Genomic DNA, 22215 nt, shown 5'->3' with positions numbered 1-22215 from the left:
CAGGAATATGTCGTCAACGATAGGGTTTGTAATCAGAAAATTCAAAGGTTTTTCAACACGATAATTCACTGTCACATTGTGTGTCGGACTGTTAGGCAAAACAAAGAAGAGACTTTGCACAGCCACCTTATTCAACAAATTTGACTCTCTAAGACTCTKTACTATCTTCGAAACTGAAGAATTTGCTCCGGGGAACTTATCAAGAGGCATTTGAAGGTAATGAAAGTTATTSSCTGAAGGCKCTGAAGACCATCCCCRCCGAGGCTCGYAACAGGTGTGCGGATTATGCACTGGTTCGCTTGTATTGGCTCAATGCAGCCTATGTTGAAGGCGATAATACAGACTTTAAATAAAATTCCTGATTTTTTTCGATTGGGGTTGAGTCAGATTTATTGATATTATAAAAAAGGAATCAACGCAGAAGAAAACTTTCCCGAAGTAATTTTGAAGAATTCGACTGAATTGGCAGTCCTTGRCCATATAAAAATACGCATCGGTTCCGATTACGTAGACGCGACTGTCCTGTAAACTGAAGAAGTATGAAGGCCTTCTAATTCGATATATGAGTCCTGTATAAAATATAATGATGCATCGCCTTAAAAAACCGGGTATCATAAAATTTGTTGTAAGGTGATAATTCCAGAATTTGTAGTTTGTTCGCGCTTGTCTACTAATCGCATTACGGCAATCATTTAGAATATTTATTGGTTTCTAACTCCTGCAATGCGAGCACACCTACATTTTCCTGATGCTACAATGTAAAACACGGAATTGTAAAGCTAAGAATGCCAGGAATTGCCCACAACCGAGAAGTACTTGCAGTATATAAGTATGTGTTTGTCCTSTTTTACTGCTGGCGGCTGTATAGAATGTGGTTGGGCCCATCACTAATGCCCTGTTAGCGACTATTGACAGCACCATTGGTTAGCTCACTCTCTTTGTGCTGCTGCAGCGAAATTTTTCTCTCAATCCTTTATTTTTCTGCTATTCACCATGCTTTCAGCGGTCTATTAAATTCTCCCAATTGTTTACAAACCAAACAAACGCACCTCCACACACACACTCATCTACAACGAGCAGCTACAATTGTTTTCCTTACTATATTTTTATTATTATTGCTTCCCACTAGCTTCCTGCCGCCGTTAAAATTCCAAAGCTCGGTCACCGTTGCACGATGAAGAGAGCGGACGCCTCCCAACTGTGCACATAAATTTCCTTTTATAGCCGCTGGCTGTGCCTCCTTTCACACATACCCATGCACCACACACAGAAGTGGTTTTGTAACGGTGAAATTACATTTGTTGGGCGCAGATGCGGGTAGGAGATGCGAGTGCGGTGGTATGCTGAATACAAGACRAGCAGGCATTCATTTGGTGTTTTAGCGCAGGTGCTCTTATACGCACATTTCCCTATATTCCCCCAAGTGACGATCTGTTGAGGCAATTGTAYGGATACTTTAGTCCGATAGTGTGTGCTGGCAGCTTACTACAGTTACGCATTTGCCGTGGATATGTGTAGGCACCCCGCAGCATCGGCTTCACATCAGCCGCACACATCTCAGCACGTTTGAGTGGTTCGTAAATGGAGCATTTTCGCCGTAAGTGGAACAAGTAGCGGTATCTCAAGTGTACCCACTTAGATGTCTCAGACAACGTTACAACGTTACACACTCACATACCGACAACATCCAATCGCATAGCATAAGCAAAGGCACGCTAACGCATTTATTGTTCGGTTAAAGTTTCGTGTATCGCAAATTTATTGYCAAAAATATCCTTAATGATATGTGTTTCGGAAATGTGAATCTGRCGGTGAACTGCTGAGCGTCTTTACACAAAATGCGCTGAGACTTTTTTCCATTTGAAAACTTTATCATAAAGTCTTACTAGTCTTTAAGTAATTAGAGTTTCTTAAGTGAATAAAGGATTTAATTACATTTTGGATTTTGTCAGAAAATTATACAAAAGTTTAGGTAACTTCATTAAAGAGATAGATCTAGAAGGCTTCAAAACAAACTTAATTTTAAGGGTTGCTTTGATGGTTTACAGACCAAAAATCTTCTACATCTGGACAAAAGGGAACACAGAGCACCTACCCTTAAGATTCCAACTTCGCAAAAATTGAAAAATTGATTTGGCAGCGTACAGAGCAGGCGCGGAGCATACAGAATGAGACGCATCATTTTCTTTGCCTTCAACTGGATGAGACGGACTTTTGCGGCTCTCAATGCTCCAACTTTAGAAACATTACAAAGCTGGAGTGGAGGAACTACTTATATATTTTATCAAATCTACTGAATTGCTGAATATGCCTTGTTTTTTCCACACAAGTGCGCAATGAGCCTAATGATGGCCTAGGTTTGACCGCCTGTGGGCTAGCGCTCCTTTGCCTTCTTTTTGAGCCAATCAAGAAGCTTTAAGCCATCATGTAATAAATATAGATTAGGTTAGATAAAATTAGTCAACTGTTACACCATAAATGGGCCTACTGGTTCTTAGTATTGCCAGAAAATAGATATAAATGCCAAAAATAGTTTTTGGCATTTTAATATGCGTGAATGTAATCCAAAAATTTCGTGAAACTTACAAACATAGTTATACTTCTAAAAAAGTAATCTAMCTGTTTCATTAGCAAATAAAAACTTTTCGCTTCTTCAGCACTAAATACTTACAGCTGACTGATTTCTTCCCTGAACTTGTGTGAATCTAATATTTGTTATCGACAAACACAACTTGACGCAAACTTTAGCCCGAACTTAATTAAAAACAAATTGTACACATACCAACAACATTGAGATATATATATTATATGTAATTTCCAAACATATCTCGTTCATACTAAAACTCGGATCTTGCGTTGGAAAGTTTATTTTTAATCAATGGCCGTATTGCTGGCCAATATTTCAACTTGAAGTATTTCATACATTTGTTATTGGATTCCCTTTTAATTACTCATTTGAGCGGACTGCTGCTGCTATATTACCACAATAACTGTACACAACACATACCTATACAATTTTTTAATATTTTCAGCATAAAAACGCTTTCTCTCCGGCAAAGAATGSAATATTAATGTCGAGTGAGAAAAAAAATGTAACAAATTGCCTCAAAAGCGCAAACAAAAAAAATAAAATAAAAAAATATATTTTTCAAAAACTTTTAATGAATCTTTTTCATTACTTTTTCCTCACAAAATTTATCAATTTAATACAATACATATACAAAAACCTCAAACACATACGTGGGTGSGTGAGCTCATTGTATGGGTTTGCACTTTTTAAGGATTCTTACTTTCGCCGGCGTACCATTCAAAAAGCCGCAATCAAACCGAGCTCATTGAGCACGCAACACACGCACATAAGCACAAATGTGTATGTGTGTAGAAGCGCGAGTCAAACATGAACGCATTGAAAGGAACAAATGATGTGAAGTACGAAAGTTTGCACACATTTGAAAAGAATATGAGACGAAAGCATCAGTCGTTGTTGTTGCTGTTTTTYCCCCCTTTTTCACAAAATAAGGAAAAGATTGTTAGCGAAAAAAATCGAAGAAGAAAAATGGAGTAACTAACTTTTGATCTTGTAAACGTGAAAAGTCAATGCGACCACTTATGTTGGCAAGCAAAAAGTCGTGCTTTGAAACCTGCACAGCAGCATCTCGAACGCAGGGGTGAATGGRGGAAACTCATTTCAAGCGAAATAAAATGTGAAAAAAATCACAACTTTTCACAATGTCGGCATGACAGCGTGCAAAAGTTTTTATTATCGATTAAATGTACACCAAGCTATATATATATATATATATATGGTATATATAGGTATAGAAGGATATATATATCGAAATATATAGAGTTGTATAAGGAAGCAGTGACTAGTCGTTCTACACACTTTTTTTACAAGTGCACAAGTGTATGTATGTATAATTCGAAAGCTGCTTGAAGTCATATAAATGACAGCGAATGATGGAAATGATGATATTACAAAATAAACACATCATGCAATCATCAGCGCTCTTCTTTTGGAAATTTATTGCGCTTTGCTAATAACTAACACGCAATATTTAAAGTATTAAAACTCGTAAATTAAATTAATGTCATTATCCTTATACTCTAGTTTTTTCAATGTCTTCTCGTTGCTATTGAAAACGCTATAAAGACTCATGACCTACTATGGAAGGTTTGCTATATGTTGGGAATGTATAAACGGCAAGCGGATTGGCACTGCCTCGCACACGGTAGTGTCATAGCTGGAGGGAGCGCTTATACATAAAGACTTTGCTACGAGTACCTTCCTTGAGGTCACTAAGTTTTAGGTCGAAGCACGCCGAGGCTGGCGTCTTTTCCTCCGTGCTCTGGAACTCAGTCGTGAACAACTTTTTGAGGGAACTTGAGATCCAAGTCTTCCGGATAGTTGAATACGTGGACGATATAGCTCTTTTTGTACAATCTCGCGTTAAGGTATCAAGATGTGGTAACGCAGTGGGACAGGATGAAGTTATTTTTGGCTCACCTTGAATAGTAAGAAGCCAACGGGCGAGGAGAGGAAGGCATTAGTCGCCTTATACTCTCGTAGAGGACAAATTCAGAATAGATAGAGTCATTGTCTGATAAAAGGCGCTTAGAAAAACCACATTAGAAAAGCAGATGAATCATGTTCAATCAGCAGCCGCCATCGGCATCTGTGGTGCACTACAAGTAAGAACATYCCCAGCAAAGGGATCAAATGTGTGGTGAAAAGTTTCAATTAAGAGAAACGTTAGTAGGTAGAGTCTTCTGTCAAGTGCTCTCCATAATCTCTAGTTCCAGGCTATCAGCTGATTGCCATCAAGGTGCAGCCTTTTTCAGAGTGGTATAAGTACATCTATTCTGATAGCCGAGCGACTATATTTGTCAGTTAGCATACTGTGCTATCGAAACTAGCCAAATAGTGCMTAACTTCAATGGCAAGAACTCGGTCACAGTGGAATCACCGAAGTTTCAAAGCCAATAATCTTTCACAGGAGGGCATCTTGCAATCTGGCTTTGGACCTACAGTAAGCTCGGCAAGCACTGGTCAACAAATAGAACTTATGCGACTGCGAAATCATTCTGGGTCAGAGGGAATCGTAAGGGGTCCTGGGAACTACTGTCGCTTAACAAAGTCAATCTCATCGCAAAGGTAGGTGTTCTGACTGKACTCTGTTCATTAGGTTTACATGGATGGGTGGAACATWGGAACATTTATGATTAATATTGCTTGTGCGCCATGGCACCACATATCATTAACGAAGACCAGATTTTATCAAAAATGTCCAAACGTACTATAATTATGGTGGCCCATGAGGTCAGCACCTCAAAAAATAGGCATCTTAAAAGACGTAGACAAATATGTTTTGTTACACAAATAACAAATACATATGAAATATGAATACAAACATTCAAATAATTTCTAAATTATGCATAACGACGTTGTTTGCCCAGTTAAGGCAAATACTTTTCACAAATATAAAAATTTAAAAGTTGAACCAAATTAAGGCAATATTTATAATKGTGAATACTTCCGCCAACACACAAGCATAAAGATATATAAGACTAAATGCTGGAGTAAAAAAAACAATTTCACATCACAACTTTTCCAACAATATTTTAACACATAATGCTCTCACACACCTACTCACCTATCTTTCAAGTGTCTCAAAAGCATACATGTGTGCAGTATGATCATAAACGCATTTGTGACGACAATCCACATACTCTTAACCTTACTTYCAGTCAACCTTAATTAGTTTAACAACTTTGAACAAAGCTTAACGTTGAGCGCACAAGTATTTAGAAAAGAGAAAAATATTTAAGCATGAGCAGGATGATAACTATTGTGCCACATAACTATTAAGATAGATAAACCGAGTCGTACTAATTAAACACAAGTTACCGCACAGAACTTCCGCTATCAAATTCCGCTCGTTTGYTTGCTCATTCCGTGTGGAATTGCGAATGAAGAGACGCCAAAGTTGAGCGGAAAAACAAATTGGCAAATRTGTAAGACTCTTCGTTTGTCTACGAATATATATAACTGAATTTGCAAAGAATAATAARCAAAGTATAATAAGTACGTAAAGCRTAGAAAATAGCTACCTACTTGTATAAAAATTTCGTAAAAATTGGCGAGTTTACTAAAATTAAAAGATTTCCGACCGATTCCAATTAACTTTTATAGAGAAATATACAAACAGTGTTTATAAAGARCTTAGTCAAGCTACTTTTGACTTTGAAAAAGTAACTTCTCTCGAAAGTMTTTGTCTCAGCAAACGACATTCTCACTGCTTACTCTCTTCAGATGTTATCCCAAATTTACTCTCTAAAGCAAGTGGACTGTAATCTAGAATTCAGCAGCACCACATAAAGACATTCATAGMAAGTTGTACAATAACCAATATTCGATCACAGAATTAGATCCATAAGGTCATCACTGAACGCTGACTCAAACGGAGGACGAGCCACTTCCGCGTAGGACCTCTACTTCTCTTCTGGTACGTCACTGGTAACTCTCTCTAGCTGGTACCTGAAAATGATGGTCCATTACTGTCCACCTCAGTCAGTCAATTGCAAAAAGCTTGATACTGCGCTCTTTTTGAGCATATTGCAATCTCAGTATTTCGGAGTCGTTTTCCTRACTTCGGAGGTTTTCTTCAGGGAGAGCATCACTACCTTTGTATACTCGAGAAAGTTGATCAGCAACCAGCAATTTTAGTGGTGTGAAAGCCGTCTGCCCCAACGTGGAAACTGACCGCTCAGTTGCCAAACTTTTTGCGAACTCGGAGCATCGCTCAGAATTATTATTAGCCGCTGCAATAAATTTGTGGCAGACCTATGAACTCTGCAAATTATAACCGACAAGCGTCTCTAGTTGTCCAAGTGGGATTATTTGTAACACTATGAGATCTCAGGCTATTTACTATACCAAATCAAACCTAACTSACATTGTCAATATATCCGAATCGAAGCATTAATAATAGTCAACCAACAGTGAATTTCAGCATATCTAAAGTCAACGGAACACTTCCCTAGATATAAATATGCAACAAAAGCAGCCGTAAAATGGGCCAAAAATAYGACATGAAGTATTGAACAATAGCTTTTGCTAAAAGAATACCAGTGTTCATCTATCTCTGCCGGCTTGACCCAACTGAGTATCTAAAGTGTGGCAAATATTGCTCAAGCTTTCGGTACTGTCTTTCGAGTTATGACCAGGAACCTCAGAAAGTGATTTTATAACAAATATGGGCGTTCCCATCTCAAGTCTAAGTAGAATCCTCGACCCCAAAACTATCTCTTGAACGGTGAATGATAGATATTCAAGGCCCATTTTTCTGTAGACCTTACCCCTTGAAAWGATTTCTTGATACGATATTTGAGRGGGGTATCTAGCTAATTTGAAACCACTTTTTTCTGTATACTAAAATACTGATTTTCATCGATCTTCGCTTTATATAGATACTTTAGTACTCATCTAACACTGCCTTCAATTTAACGCCATTGTGGTAATCTCAATCAGTAATGAATACGTATTACGCAACCGTACGACTCAAAGCTAATTTAATTTAACAATTTAGCAAAAAACAGCAAACAAGCACCACTGTCACCAATTTATTCCTGGTTTGTTGAACACTCTACATACTAATTGAGAGCATCTTGTTTAAGTGTACGCTTTTGCGGTGTACTCAAGCGTACAAAGATATAGTTTTACTATATGCTGTGCTCGTTTGCATTTTTTATTTTTTTTCTTCTTATTTTTCACTTTTATAAACTCCTCTGTATACGTTTTTTTGTTTTGCCACACTCCTCGGTGCAAAGCAGCCACATACGAGTTTCGCAATAAAATTCAATATATTTTCTTACCCTACACTTAACGCATGGTTGCATTTGTTTCTGCTCTGGCGCCAAACGGCTACAGTTTTGTAGTTACTGGATATGTGTATATGTGTATATTGGTTACTTTACTGGTGTGTGGATGTATGTGTGTGTCTGTGCTTTAAGTTTRCAGTGACAACCCCATTTATTTAGCTCAAAGTAAACACCAAAACAAGTAACCAACTAAAATGTGTACGCTTCTACTCTTTTCATTGATTCCTACACCAACACATCAATTCACACAAACACACACATAAACATATTGCGCTTACATAAATGAATAAATGCAAACAAACGCTGAAACTCGTACAAACACACACACAGTGCCCACAATACTCAAGTCTATCAGGTGACACGCTCGGGACATGAACATTGCGACGTTACGGAGGGTATACTATTGGATATAACACCGTTGGTTGTCGATGGCAGGAAACTGGTGACACTCTATGATAAGGACCTCACCGAGGGAGTCAACTTGCTAATTGGTGAGTAGCTCAACATTTATAGCAACTATATATTTACAAAATTCGCAAAGATAAATATATGTGTATATAGCAATGCATACAGTATTTTTATGTATTCCATTACCGATACCACATAGCTGTCAAAGCTCCACAAGCATTTGCTGTATGCTGATATGTATCACACATTTCCCCCCATTTTATGCTATACCACTTGTTTGCTGTAGTTGTTTGTATTGTTGGTGTTATGTTTGCTGTCATTAGCTTTCATACCAACTTTTCAACGCCGTTGGCTATGCTGTGCGGAAATCGCTCGTAGAGCAGACCAGCGTGTTTCCGGTCGCAGCAAAGCAGCACCTCTGGCGCAGGCGWGATTGGTTATTAGGCTAAGCAAGTGCTTTGCATGGTCGAGTGCTGATATTAAATGCGTGTTGATGGTTTAATGCGTGCTGCATAAGCATGCCGTCAGCCAGTGTGCATTTGCGCGTATKCACATGAAGATATAAATATCACTCATACACCATGGTGTACGGTCTGTGCGTTGCACCTACTAAATTAGGCCAGCTGAATGCGTTTGTAAACGCAACTGTACTGTTTTAAAAGCTAAAGTACTTTAATAACGGTATATAGGGTTTGTGCTTTTATTGCACCTCTCTCGCTTATGCGCCTTTGCTGTCTAATGCTGTCAGCTTGCAACCAGTGAGCAAAATGGTGTAAGCTATTGCTGCAAGGCAAAAAAAAAATTGAAAAACAAGCAAAAATTTTAACTTGGGTTGCATCGAAAATTTAGTAAGCTTCACAGCTGTATTTCTTATTGTATAGAAGTGTGTAAAAATATATTTAGCTTGATTTGGATAGTTGAGTTTATATGACAGTTATATGTTATAGTTGGTTGGTCTATATAGCTTATTAGAAAATTGTAACGTTGCTATGRATAATAATGCATGCCAAATTCTGTGAAGATATCTCGTCCTAGAAAAAGCTTTCCATATAAAAACTTTATTTTGATCGGTCGGTTTGTATGACAGCCACATCTGATAGTGGCTCGATCTGAACAATATCTTCGGAAGTGGTAGCATTTTCTTAAWCAAAAAACTATGAGAAATTTTTTTAAAATATCTCCCGAAATAAAAAAGTTTTTCATAGAAGAACATGTTTTTGAACTGTCTGTTTGTATAGCACCTATATGCTATAGGACTTCCATCTGAGCAAAACGTTCGGAGCTTGTAGCATTGCCCAATATAATACTGTATTCTAAATTTCATGATGATATCCCATTAAATAAAAAAATTTTCCATACAAAAACTTGATTTGGGCTTGACAGTCTGTACGATAGATATATGCTAATGTTGATCATTCTGAAAAATTTCGTCGGAAATTATAGTACATTTTTAGGCTGTAATGCGTGAAGATATCTCGTCAAATAAAAAAGTTTTCCATGCAAACCATACTTGATTTGCGTTTGAGAATTTATATGACAGCTACATGCTACAGTGGTCCAATCTGAACAAAATGTTCGGAGATTGTAGKGTTGTTCTTAACAATAGCACATATTACAAATTTTGAAAATAACTCATTAARTAAAAGAGTTTTCTAAACAAGCAAAATTTCGCTTTTGGCTTGCTGTGCCTACTTTCAAGCGGTGTAATCATATTCAAGTGCATAATGTCTGCTATATTGAAGCAGCGATGGCAGAGCCCTCAGTTAGTTTAGCAATTTTTGCACACAGTCACTGCATTATCGTTATGAACTCTACAGCAACATGTGCACCACGTCGTATTTACATACAGCTGCTGCCGCATTCACATTATGCGAGCGCTTTACAACCACAAAACGCATCAAATATGTGCTTTTTGGTGCCAGTGTGACGTTTTAATGAAGTTGTCATTGCTACGCAATAGTGTTGGTTGATAATGGCRTGCCGCAAAACTGCAAAACTGAGAAAATTAGGAAAATGCGCTGCAGCCAACAGAGAAAATTTCATTTCACTTTTCGTTTTCGCCACTCGCCAACATTTATTATTTTATTATAATTTTTTGTTTTCTAACATTATTTCTAAAATTTATACCCCAGTACTCTACACTACTTATTTACTTAGAAGAATGCAAGCGTGCACTTTCTAACAAATATTTTTCAATTTCACGTTGCCACTTGCTTATGTATGTGTAATCGTAATATTTTCTCGCTCTACAGTTGTTTCTGAGCTGTGGGGCTCGCAGTGCGTTCGTCTGAAGGTCACCGCAAAAACCGACAATTGTGGCGAGAGCGCTGAATGCTCCGGCAAAGGTGTGTGCTACTCGAACTCAGCGATGGAGGAGTATGAGTGTCAGTGCTGCAGCGGTTTTGCTGGGCCCCACTGTGAGGAGATCGACGCTTGTACGCCCAGTCCATGCACCAACAATGGCATTTGTGTTGACCTTTCGCAAGGGCATGAGGGAAATTCATATCAATGCTTGTGTCCTTATGGTAAGTTTAATAATTGTGCTTTCAATTTTAAAAAAGAAAGTAAAAATATATATATGCAATAACAGTTCAGTTGAAAAGTGCCAGGGCTGACACATATGTATGTAGATGACGCTACTTGAAATAGATATATATGATTATATATATAAAATATAGTTGAAAAAAAAACTTGGCTTGATAATAAGCTTCCGGACACTGCTCTAAAAAAKTCAACCCTCCAGGATTAGTATGATAAGTTCTGACATGGTGAAATGAGCACCGWAGTCGATGAACGCAKTGTACGTCCAAAAGTGGTGTTTCCGACGAAAACATCAAAGWGTAGTTGTTCCAGATAGCAGGCACTCTAAGGATATCACTTGTAGATGTACATAATATAGTTCACGAATATTTGTATATGAGAAACCTCAGTGCAAAGGGAGTACCGCGTAAGCTCACTTTTGACGATTCGGAGCAGTGTTCAGAGGTGTTCAAGCAAAATAAGCAAGTTTTAGCATCGAGATGTGACAAGGGAGTAAACATGGCTCCAATATTTYACTCCGAATTCCAATCGACAGTCATGCGAGTGTGCTGCCCACGATGACCCCACTTGAAAGTATGGAAAAATCTGTCGATTGGCAATGTTATGGCGTCCGTATTTTGAGATTCACATAGAATAATTTTTATTGACTACCCCGAAAAAGGATGGATGATAAGCGACTGCGACTACAGCAGGGTTTGTCCGGAAAGTAATAGGACTGATTTTYTTCCCCAGCGACAGAACTTCGGGGCATGCACTCACCGACTGGATTCGGTAGAGGCCGTTSCTAGCTAACGAACGAGCAAACATTTTCGCGCGAYGGGTTTCTATAAGCGGTGCAAGCCGAAAATTTCGATAAAGCGGAGGTMCGCGAATAAATTCTATGTGAAACTCGCTAAATCAGCGACAAAGACATTTGATATGATCATACAGACTTATCCAGATGTTACCTTAGCAAAAAGTAATATGTTTCGGTGGCACCGAACCTTTTTGGTCGACCGAGAAGAGKTCGCTGATGGAGACTGTGCTGGGRGTGCTCAGTAACAACCAAAAATTGCAAGGAGTGGAAGTGTTCCAAGAAAATTTGAATATGTGTGAAAGGGACCCCAATTTTTGAATAACATAATCACAGGTGACGAGTCATGGATCTTTGAGTATGATCCCGAGGCAAAAAGGCAATCYTCCTTTTCTTTTGAGGCGACAGAGGAAAACTAAACAGCATGCACCTCGGCTCTCAAGGCTATTCCGGAGAATAGYTACCGTGATGCCTTTAAAGCTTACAAATCGCGCTGGCAGTGCTGCATAAACGCAAAAGGAGCCTATTTTGAGAGTTTTAAAGAATTGTAACGATTGGTTCAACAATTTTTTTAAATCGACCCAGTCTTATTACTTTCCGGACAAATTTTCGTCGAATTAAGTGGTGATCGCCAAAATTGGGGCCTAATTTCAACAAAGGATAAATCGTACTACATCACAATTAAAGTGAGTTATGTATTAACATAATATGTTGATTAAAAAAATTATTTTGTAATAAAAAAAAAGGCAGGCCTGGAACTTTTTAATTGATAYTTTATAATATAAAAAATCTTTACGATAAAGTTGTGAGTTGCCAGATTGCAACTCTGGGGTTGCCAAATGCCGAAATAAATCTAAAAGACAACCTACCTATAAGACCTTTAGTCGATAAAATTAGAAATGGCACCGCTAAGTGAAAAAAAAAATATTACATATAAAGTATATTCTACGCCACTTTCAAAACTATTTCCTCCATCTCATCATTTTAACTTTATTCCTCAAGCCCCACTAAAAATTTTAACGCATTTTTACTGCCACAGTCAACTATTTGAAATAAAAAAGTACTAGCTTCCATAGCAAATTCAAAACTCTCCATTATCACTTAAATTAATCCGTAGAACAAAGCACATGAAAAAATATACTGAATACTCAATTAGCCCCCATCTGCCGCGGCGCATAGTCAGCTCAAATTTAATGTGGTTTTATAATAACAAAACTTTATTATTACCATTTTACTCGAACTATTTTCAACGTCTCCATTAACCACACTCAGGCTCAGCAGTCTTTAGCTTTTAGTCCGCTGGCAAACCAACGAACCCATCAAGTAACAACAAACCYGTGAATGCAGCGCGACCCCACCGTTGGCGGGCCAAATAAGCGGGCAACATTGTAAACTGCCATTGGTGGTCATTCGCGCTAATTAAACTCAATTAGGGTCACTATAGAAAAAAAAATATTAAATTGGTACAACAATGCAAACACTTTGAAGTTTTARCAACAAAAGCAGAAACAGAGCACAAAGCAAGACTGAAACAGAATAATGAAAAAAACGTAAGATTAAAAGTACGAAAGGCAAAATGTATGAATAAGCGCACGTTTGACGTAAGTAAAACGCAAAGAAAGGAACCAAACGAGCGAACTGATGAAAACATGAAGCGCACTTTGTGGACCCACTCCTGCGCTTGGTCGAAGGCGGATATAGCAAATTGATGGTTACGTTTGTACAGCAATATTGTTAGGAAAAGTGCTTCTATATATAACGCTTGAAGAATTATGAAATTAAATGGAAAAAGGCTGGCTGCAACTAAAAACAAAGGCAAACATAGCTCATACTTTTTACTTCATTAAGGGCGAGTTGAAAAATGTCCACAAATATTAAAGCAAAGAAAATATTAAGAGCTGACAGAATATATAAATAATTGCAAAAGGAAGCAGCAGTATGAAYATGCTAAAGCTTCAATAAAAAAATGGAATGAAATAAGTGTAAAACTGAAAAGGCAGCGAATGTTGGTTTGGGATGGAAACATTTTTTTTTTGCTGATTTTATTCCTGCCGATTTCCGTTTCCGTTTCCGTTTCCTGTGATTTTAAAGCAGTCAATTGAGTGCTTTAAGTTGCTTTATAAATTGATGTGTAAGTGATGCCAATTAAAGCCGTCGAAGTGACGACTGTGGAAGCTAATTTATTGCGCTTGCATTTCACTGCGTGGAAACTCACGGAGATAGTGCCAACTGATACTTTCTTGCACTTATTAAAGATGCCAGTCGTTCTAAAGTAAAAGCACTCACGCTTCCAAAATACTACAAACCTAARCGTTTAAAAGATATGAGCTTTTAAAATCATTTCGTCAACTTTTAAAATTATTTTAAGGCATATTTGTTTAGAAATGTCTAAGATCCTATTTTAAAGAATACCAAACAAACAATTTTTTTTTTTTTACCAACCCTTATATGTATACGCACATATTTACTGAAACCACAAAAAAAAGCGCGCTATTATTATATAGCTCAAATACACCCACACACTCTCACAATTTGGTCACATTATGTAAAAGCCCCAAAAGCTTATATAATCCTCTTAATTTTATTTCCATATCGCTTCATTAATTATTATTGTGGCATTAGCGATTGCACTCAATGCGCTATGATAACTCCAATGCACAAAGGAATTATAACGTTAATGGGAAACGAATGCCCGAAGCGAAACTAAAAGTTCTGATTGATTTTCAAGCATTAAAAAAAAAAACAGCGCTTCAACGTGAGATGTGGAATAGTAGCAATTAAATTGCATTTAAGCTTAAGCTCTAMAAAATAAAATAATTATTATTATTATGCAGCTTAAAATGAAGTACATAATAAAGCTTTCAATAGAATTTTGTTTTTTTTTTTTTTTGGTTTTTGTTTCGTATTGTTTGGCATTTCATCATGGTAAAACATACGCCTGAATAAAGTCTACAAATGCTTCAACTTTATTACGAAAATTAATAATTTTAGAAGGTGTTTCGAGTATCGCAGTKGTTACTTTGGACTGAGTAGACAATCGAGAATTAAAGTATACAAGTCACTCATCATCGCCGTCCTGCTAAATGGTGCAGAAMCATAGACGATGACAACATCTGATGAGTTYYYGAAAGAAAGGTTATGCRAAATAYTTATGGTMTTTTSCGCATTGGCAACGCCGAATACCGCAGTCGATGGAACGATTGAAATGTACGAAATATACGACAACATCGACATAGTGCAGCGAATTACCARACACTAACTACGCTGGCTAAGTCATATCCTAAAATATGGACGAMAACACTCCACTCCRCTGGAAAGACCGGGTGAAGAAAGACCTGGCTTCGCTTGGAATTTACARAAGAAGAASCGACTGTTCCGCTGTTRTTAAYTCGGCTATAATCCYGTAAGCGGTGTCTACGCCAGTAAGGAAAAAGAAGAATCTGTTTCGCGTGAATCGACCTACTRAGCGTACTATTCGCAACACCATCATCCATCTTTAGACCCAACTTTCATTATTGTATAGCATTCGACCGAATAGACCACGTCCAGCACGCATTACAAAAAATATAGCAGTCTAGCGGAAAAAGTCGATTCGGCGCTATTGCAGCAACTCGAACTGACTTATGGAACGASTTCGCGAATTTAACTTCGAGATCTTAATTTGAAAGCTCAATYGATTCGCTCTACGAGTTCTTAAAAATTTCCAAGAAAGTCCGAGGTTTTCGAGCRATGAGGCCAATTTCCTGCTCAATCGATATGTAAACGAGCGAAATTACCGGATATGGGAGAACAAAACTACGTTTTGGTGTTGTTTTGAAGACCTTTAAAGTCATCAGTCTATATTTCTTCAAACATGATACCGATGAGTACGTTTCCGTCAATGGCAAACGTTATCTTGCCATGATTAYGGTTTTGGGCATCTGAAATTGAAGCTCTTGATCATGACGACATTTGGTTTCAACGTTATGGCGTCACTTCACTCACATCCGATCAATCAATGGATTTATTGGGGAAACACTTTGGTWAATAGAGAATTKCACGTTTTGGCCCGATGGATTGGACACCAAAATCGTGTGATATCACATCGTTAGACTCTTTTCTGAGAGGATATATAAAGTCAGGCCTTGGACCAGAACAAGACGTGTGTCATGCGGYAGTTACCAGTCGAAATGCTCGAATAAGTCATCAAAAATTAGTTAACGAATGAACTATCTGAAACTAATAACTAATCTAATAACTTCCTCGAAATAAATCACCCTATAAAAACTACATTTCATTGTTCTCAAAAAATTATACCAATGGGCCACATAATACCGTCTAAATATACTAGTGGAACATATTATTCCAGCACATATCTTCCTTCTGAAAGATAGAAAAACTTTTTTTATTGTTTTTTTTAAGTAAATTTTATCTATCCCAAATATTATATAAATTTTTATAACAACGCTGCGTATATTTCGGTAGTGATAAGGTTAAATTTTCACTAAAATAAAATTATAAACAAATTTTGCCTGATTTACTTAATATAAACTTTAAATTTCCATTACAAAAAWGTTATTTAATGCATTATTTTGCAGGTTACACGGGTAAGAACTGTCAATACGAGTCGGATCCATGCAACTCGGCGGAATGTATGAATGGCGGCAGTTGTGTAGGCAATTCAACACATTTCAGGTAAGCTTTTGCACAATACCAAAACACGACTGACGTAAATCACTTTATTTATAAATATTTATTTATTTTAGTAATGAGATTTGAGGTTATAATTATTTATAGAAGGCTAATTGCAGCTAAAATATATATGAATAAATGCAGTTATGCACCAAAAAAAATCAATAATCAAATGCAACTGGCATTTCACTATAGAAACCCATGCACACACACATACTTGTACATATGCAACTCAACATTTCACGCCGAAAAACTTCACACAAAAAACATTTACACACTCACTTTAATTCAATAGACACGCCAACGCATTGTTACCGTGAGAAAGGAGGGTGAGGGAGTGGCTTTTCGCTATAAATTCACGACCGCAATTGAACAATRCAAACGCCACAATATATGCGCAACACGACAAAAATGTCAATTAAAACTACAACAACACATATGTATCGACAACAATTAAAACCACCAAAAGACAAAAATAAAAACAACAAGCGCAAGTTTGGCTTTGCGGCATTTAATTGAGCAAAAATAGGCGCGGATTTATTTGTGTGTGCATAAAACTCWTTGCACACACATACAAGCATATATATTTCAACCTGCAAACATATACACATACCTAACTGCATATTTGCTTTTGTATTTACCGCGGCATTTCGCGTGATATAGTGCACATATTTACTAACTTTCCGTTAGTTTCCCAAGCAAACTCTACGCTAAGCACGTGTGAGTGTGTGTGTGGCTGCGTGCACGTGCAACCTAACCTCAAAACGCGTTGGCAGCATTTCCCTCATTCACCCACACTAACCACAATTGCGTACACTCATGCAGGGTTGCATTTAATATAAACTCTCGTATTTAGTCTATTGTCTTTTGTTTATTTTAAATTCGTCTGTTTTGTATGCGTAAACAGATGTGACTGCACTCCTGGCTATACGGGCCCACTGTGCCAACACAGCCTCAACGAATGCGAATCATCACCATGTGTACATGGCATTTGTGTGGATCAAGAGGATGGCTTCCGTTGTTTCTGTCARCCGGGTGAGTATACGATATTGCTTGTGATCATTGCTTTTCACGATGTTATTTCACTTCGCTTTATTTTATACGGGGTGTATGTAGGTGGGCAAAGTGACTTCTGACACAGTTGAAGAACAAGTGTATTAAAGCGTATATTTATTTATGAACYGTTGAGAAATAATACAGCTGAATTTCGGGAGAGATAATGGAATTTCTCTGCCGTTATGTCAATATTTTCGGACGTGGTACTAAAAACACTAAACGAACTTTCTTATAATCAAATATAATAACGTGGTGATAATGAAGTGAATAAGAGTCTTCGAATTGCTTTAATTTCACTATGTTGAAGAGAATTTTAAAATATTATATAAATTTAGTTTAAGTTAGGTTAGGTCGTGGGATTGATTAAAAACCAATGGTGTTCTCTTGGTCATATATTTGGCCTTTGTCTTACCCATAAAGTCCTAAAAGTGGATCACCAAATTCTCATAAATATACATATTTCAATCTCAGTSTGACAAAAGTCGAGAAATATATAAGGAAATGACAGAATGATCCCACTTCACCGTCCTCTATACAGCTTTGGCAAAAAACGTTCGACAGAATATGTAACCGCACCGCATGTGAACCTATTAAACACAGGCCAGTCAGAAGACAATTGCGGTGAATCCATAATTGATTTCACCCCCACTTTTTCAAAGAAATTTGATGGATATCTTTGCTGGCTATATTAGGACCTGTATTGTGACCATTTTGGTCTCCACGCTAGATTCTGATACGGGATCCATGCAGGCCTTAATTAATTTCCACCCTTCCACAGGTAGATTCGAGTTACAGACTCTGATGACATACTTTAACAGGTCGAGAAGCGATGATATAGCTGGGGTCCAGACTATTTCCCTTGTCCTGAACGGGATGTCGATCGCTTGCCGTCACAAGCAATCATTTTTATTTGTCCCTGATACCGGCCGAGATCTGTGGCAGACACCGATTTCTTGTTAGAACCTCCAGGCCGACGTTTGTCAGTGCAATCAATGCGTTTCCGGGCAATATTTATAGGTATTACTCCCTTTGTCTTCGGTCTTTTGCCTAACGTCTTAGTCTCTTCAGCTGAGCTCTGTCGGTGTTAGTGGTTCAAGCTTAAAATTAGGTATTACCTCATTAGTTGGCGGTTACAGTTGCACTATTCGCAACAGGTAAGCAGCACACGTTGCTTCTTCGCATACCTTGCATTCGCTGGGTTGTCGACCTTAAAACCAACATATCTTAACAGCCATACTTTTGTTATCTGACTTGCAGGTTGCTCCTCGGCGCCCGCCGCATGACACCTTGATTCAGCCTTGTCTTACTTTTAACCATACTAAGACCCCATCTAAATGCTGAGTTATTGAGGAACAACATTACCAGCCCGTCCCTGTCTTCGTTGTGGTACTCTTGTATGTTTTACCAGTCGGTACCCTAGAAGAGGCATCAWCGAAGGTAACTCTTCCACAAACTGATCCATGAGAATAAAATCATTATATGGAAAACCTTTTGATTTRAAATATATTGTCCATATCGGCCTCCTATAGRATGTARCTGCCATAAAAAATGATCGATAAAAATAAAAAATAAAAACATCTTCATAAAACACACATAAAAATAATAATGCAATAGCATTCAGCTATTTATAAAAGCCTCACCATTTAAATTTGAAGAGCCAGGCAAAAATAACCAAAATTTCRAAATCCCGACTACTCTACACTTGAAAATCTCAATTCGATTGATTTCCCAGCCATTCGGCAAATAATTCCACTCACAGTCTWTTGTTGTTGCAAATCTAAATCCATATGAACTTGGTGGCATTGCATGGCGGTACTTTATTGTTAATGGCCCGGTGTGTGGGAGGTGTATTGTTTGTGCACAGAGGCGAGCATTGGATTGCGTGGATTTTGCACGCGAATTCGTTGCAAATGAAATCACAATAAAACGTGGTGCACAATGGCAAAACCATGCGCACATATATAAACGCATATATGTATACATGGTATATATAGTATATATATATATTTATATGTGGATGTGCACTCAGCGAACAAACAACGCTAACCGCATATAACGTGAATGGCAAACGACAGCGCATCACATTCACTTTATTTGACATTCAAGAGCCCGCATGAAACAAACAAATTAAATTCACGAATTGTTTCGAGTGCCAAACAAGACTTCCATGGTAATGGTGAATACTGAATGAGTGCTTTGAGTGGCAAATGTTGTAAGCTGGCAAAATGAAAAATTCAATTAGAATGCAGTAAATTGTCACACACAAATCAATATGTACAATATTCAAATTAGCACCGAGGGAAAATGTAATAAGCGAAGTGAGTGTGACATTTGGGCAATGCCAAAAGAAAAACAAAAAAAAATCGAATAAAAAATATATAAAAAAAAATAAAAAATAAAAGATAAAATAGCAAATAGCAAAGGTGGTAGCAAAAACACATAGTTGAAGAAGGTGCGCAAACATAAATCACACAAGTGACACAAAAAAATGCCAAACATCAGCATGTAAATTTCTCATAGGACAAAAAACGGCAGTGGGAAATAAAAAAATCTATGAAAATGCAAATGCGCACTGACAACTGTCTACGTCCTAGCGCCAGCGAAAGTATCAACACAAAGTATAAACAATATTTGGGTAAAATATTCCAGAGCCACAGTCGCCATCAAACGACTGTGAACCAAGTGGCTACTTACAGAAGCTTTGACTGGCGCCATTTTCAATTTGTGAATTTTGTGGTTTGTCCCTTGCGGCCTGCCCTCATCAACAATGCTTCGCTGATTTCAACCCCGAACCCAAAATGTATACAGACATATATTATGCCAAATAACTAAATTTATGCTAATGAAATTACAAAAATAAAGTAAATACTTAGGGAATACTAAAGAAAGTATCTACTTGTCTAGAGAAAAAATAATTAAAAAAAAAAACAGGTTGGAAACTCAAGCTACTTTAAAAACACTCACAATTTTATGTATTAAAACTTGATAAATATTTAGAAATGATTGATAAAATCTATTATTAAAATAATTTGGCATTAATTCGGCAATAATTTTTGGGATGAAACTAATTTAACTGAAATATAATAAAATCTCAACAAGATTTCTTCACGATTACGGCTCGAAAGATCTACTAAAAATTCATAGCGTTCGTGGAACTGGAAAATCRTATGGGAACTAAGATAAAATAAATATAATGCTTTCTTGCATACCTAATATCGGGGAGAGTGCAATGGAGATATTGATTGCCTTATCTGCTGCAGAATAGCTATTTGCAAAAAACGGGGTCTCTCAACAATAGTAGTACACTGTCTCTATGACGCAATGGTCAACCCCATTATGTACTACACAGTCTTTGTGGGGCGGAGACCCAAGAAACGACTAAATTTGGAAGGTAGCTCGACAGCTTTCAAAGCGGGGCGCTCATTAGCATGAGGGGTGACTAAGGTTCAACCATGGGACTTAMCGTAATTCTGCATATCGTGTTCAGGGATATCGCCGGAAGGTGTATTACCACGAAAGTTGGTACCACACTCAGATAATCTGGCTCTGTAACAGAAAATGTCTCCCGACATTTTAAAATTCTTGCAGGCTTTGACTTTAAAAGGGATTTTTTTGATCATGGAATCGCCAAACTAAATTCTAGCGACTTATTCTTATATGTTGAAAGCTATTGGAGGAGCGGTGCAGTGAGCTTACTTACGCTTGGCTAAAAACTTGGATTGGAGGGAAGGATTTCCTGCTTTTGARTGCAACCCCTTTCGGAGAACTAACTATACACTCTGATAGCAGAAAGATGACACTAGCCTTAAGGAATTCCTAAYCTCGTTATCAGTGCCACGCGTCACTTTGTGATAAGATTAATGTTAGTACCAGGYCACAGCAGAATCGCARGTAACTGTAAAGCCGACAAACCCTGCAATCGTTAGTTTCGCGGTCGCTTTGTCAGCGCTGACCCAAGATCCTTTTGATCCAAGATCGATCATAAAAGATCCTGTAAAYTCTTTRTATTCAGTAAGGCTAGCTTGTTCCAAGTTGTGGGTCTCTCCCAAGTTGTGGGGATTCTAATATGACATTGCCCTCTCTCAATAATTGCTTCTTCATAATACCGCGTTTGAGAGATAAAGGCTTAAACATTTGCGAGCTCACACTTTCAGGTAACGTACCAAGCTGTTGGGAATATAAGATAAACGCCTTAGTAAATTTGTATTGCCCACGAGAAGCTTTTCCGAGACTTTTACAGCAAGATCGGATACAGGAGTCATATTTTTATGTCTACACAAATGACTGTATATAGTAGTCCACATGCGATCTCCAGATCAACAATGAAACATTCCAAAAGYTGAAGGTATCTCATAAAAGACTTTTAGGGAATAAGCATGACGTGCTGAGTCCACTATAGTATATACATACATCGCTGTCATTCAAACTGATCCATCAGAATACTGTCCTCATATGGAACACTTTTTCATTTGGTGAGCTATATTTAAGAAATTTAGCACGCATTATTGCGCATTGTAATGGTGCAATCTGCGAAGAAATCGTTCATATTGGATCACTATAGCATATGGTTGCTCTACAAACTGAAGCATCGGCATCAAGTGCTTGTGAGGAATTTTTTTTCACAAGCTATCTTAACGAAATTTGGGTTGCACGAATAGTCAAATCATCGGTACAATCTCCACACAAATTGTTCACATCGGATGACTATAGCATATAGCTGCCCTACAAACTCACAAATTTCGCATTTCACAAAATGTAAAGCGATYGTAGTTCTGAGTTACCCAAGGGCAATATATTTTTATGTAACTTWTTTTATGTGTGGTCGAATATCTTATGCATCTTCTGTATTACCACTTATATAAACT

At 37.6% G+C, this 22215-nt stretch overlaps 1 protein-coding gene across 1 annotated transcript in view; it reads left to right on the top strand.

Annotated features, from left to right (window-relative positions):
* Window positions 1-22215, top strand: part of LOC108976070 — a 59732-nt gene that overhangs the window by 27560 nt on the left and 9957 nt on the right. The window contains exons 4-7 of the mRNA XM_018944989.1: window positions 8212-8372; window positions 10542-10814; window positions 16201-16297; window positions 17202-17329. Coding sequence (XP_018800534.1) covers window positions 8212-8372; window positions 10542-10814; window positions 16201-16297; window positions 17202-17329 — 659 coding nt within the window. The remainder of the gene's footprint in view (window positions 1-8211; window positions 8373-10541; window positions 10815-16200; window positions 16298-17201; window positions 17330-22215) is intronic.

The sequence above is a fragment of the Bactrocera latifrons genome, unplaced genomic scaffold (genome assembly GCF_001853355.1).
Source record: "Bactrocera latifrons isolate USDA-ARS-PBARC rearing strain unplaced genomic scaffold, ASM185335v1 scaffold_72, whole genome shotgun sequence".
NCBI lineage: Eukaryota > Metazoa > Arthropoda > Insecta > Diptera > Tephritidae > Bactrocera > Bactrocera latifrons.
This window is presented reverse-complemented; position numbering and strand designations above follow the sequence as displayed.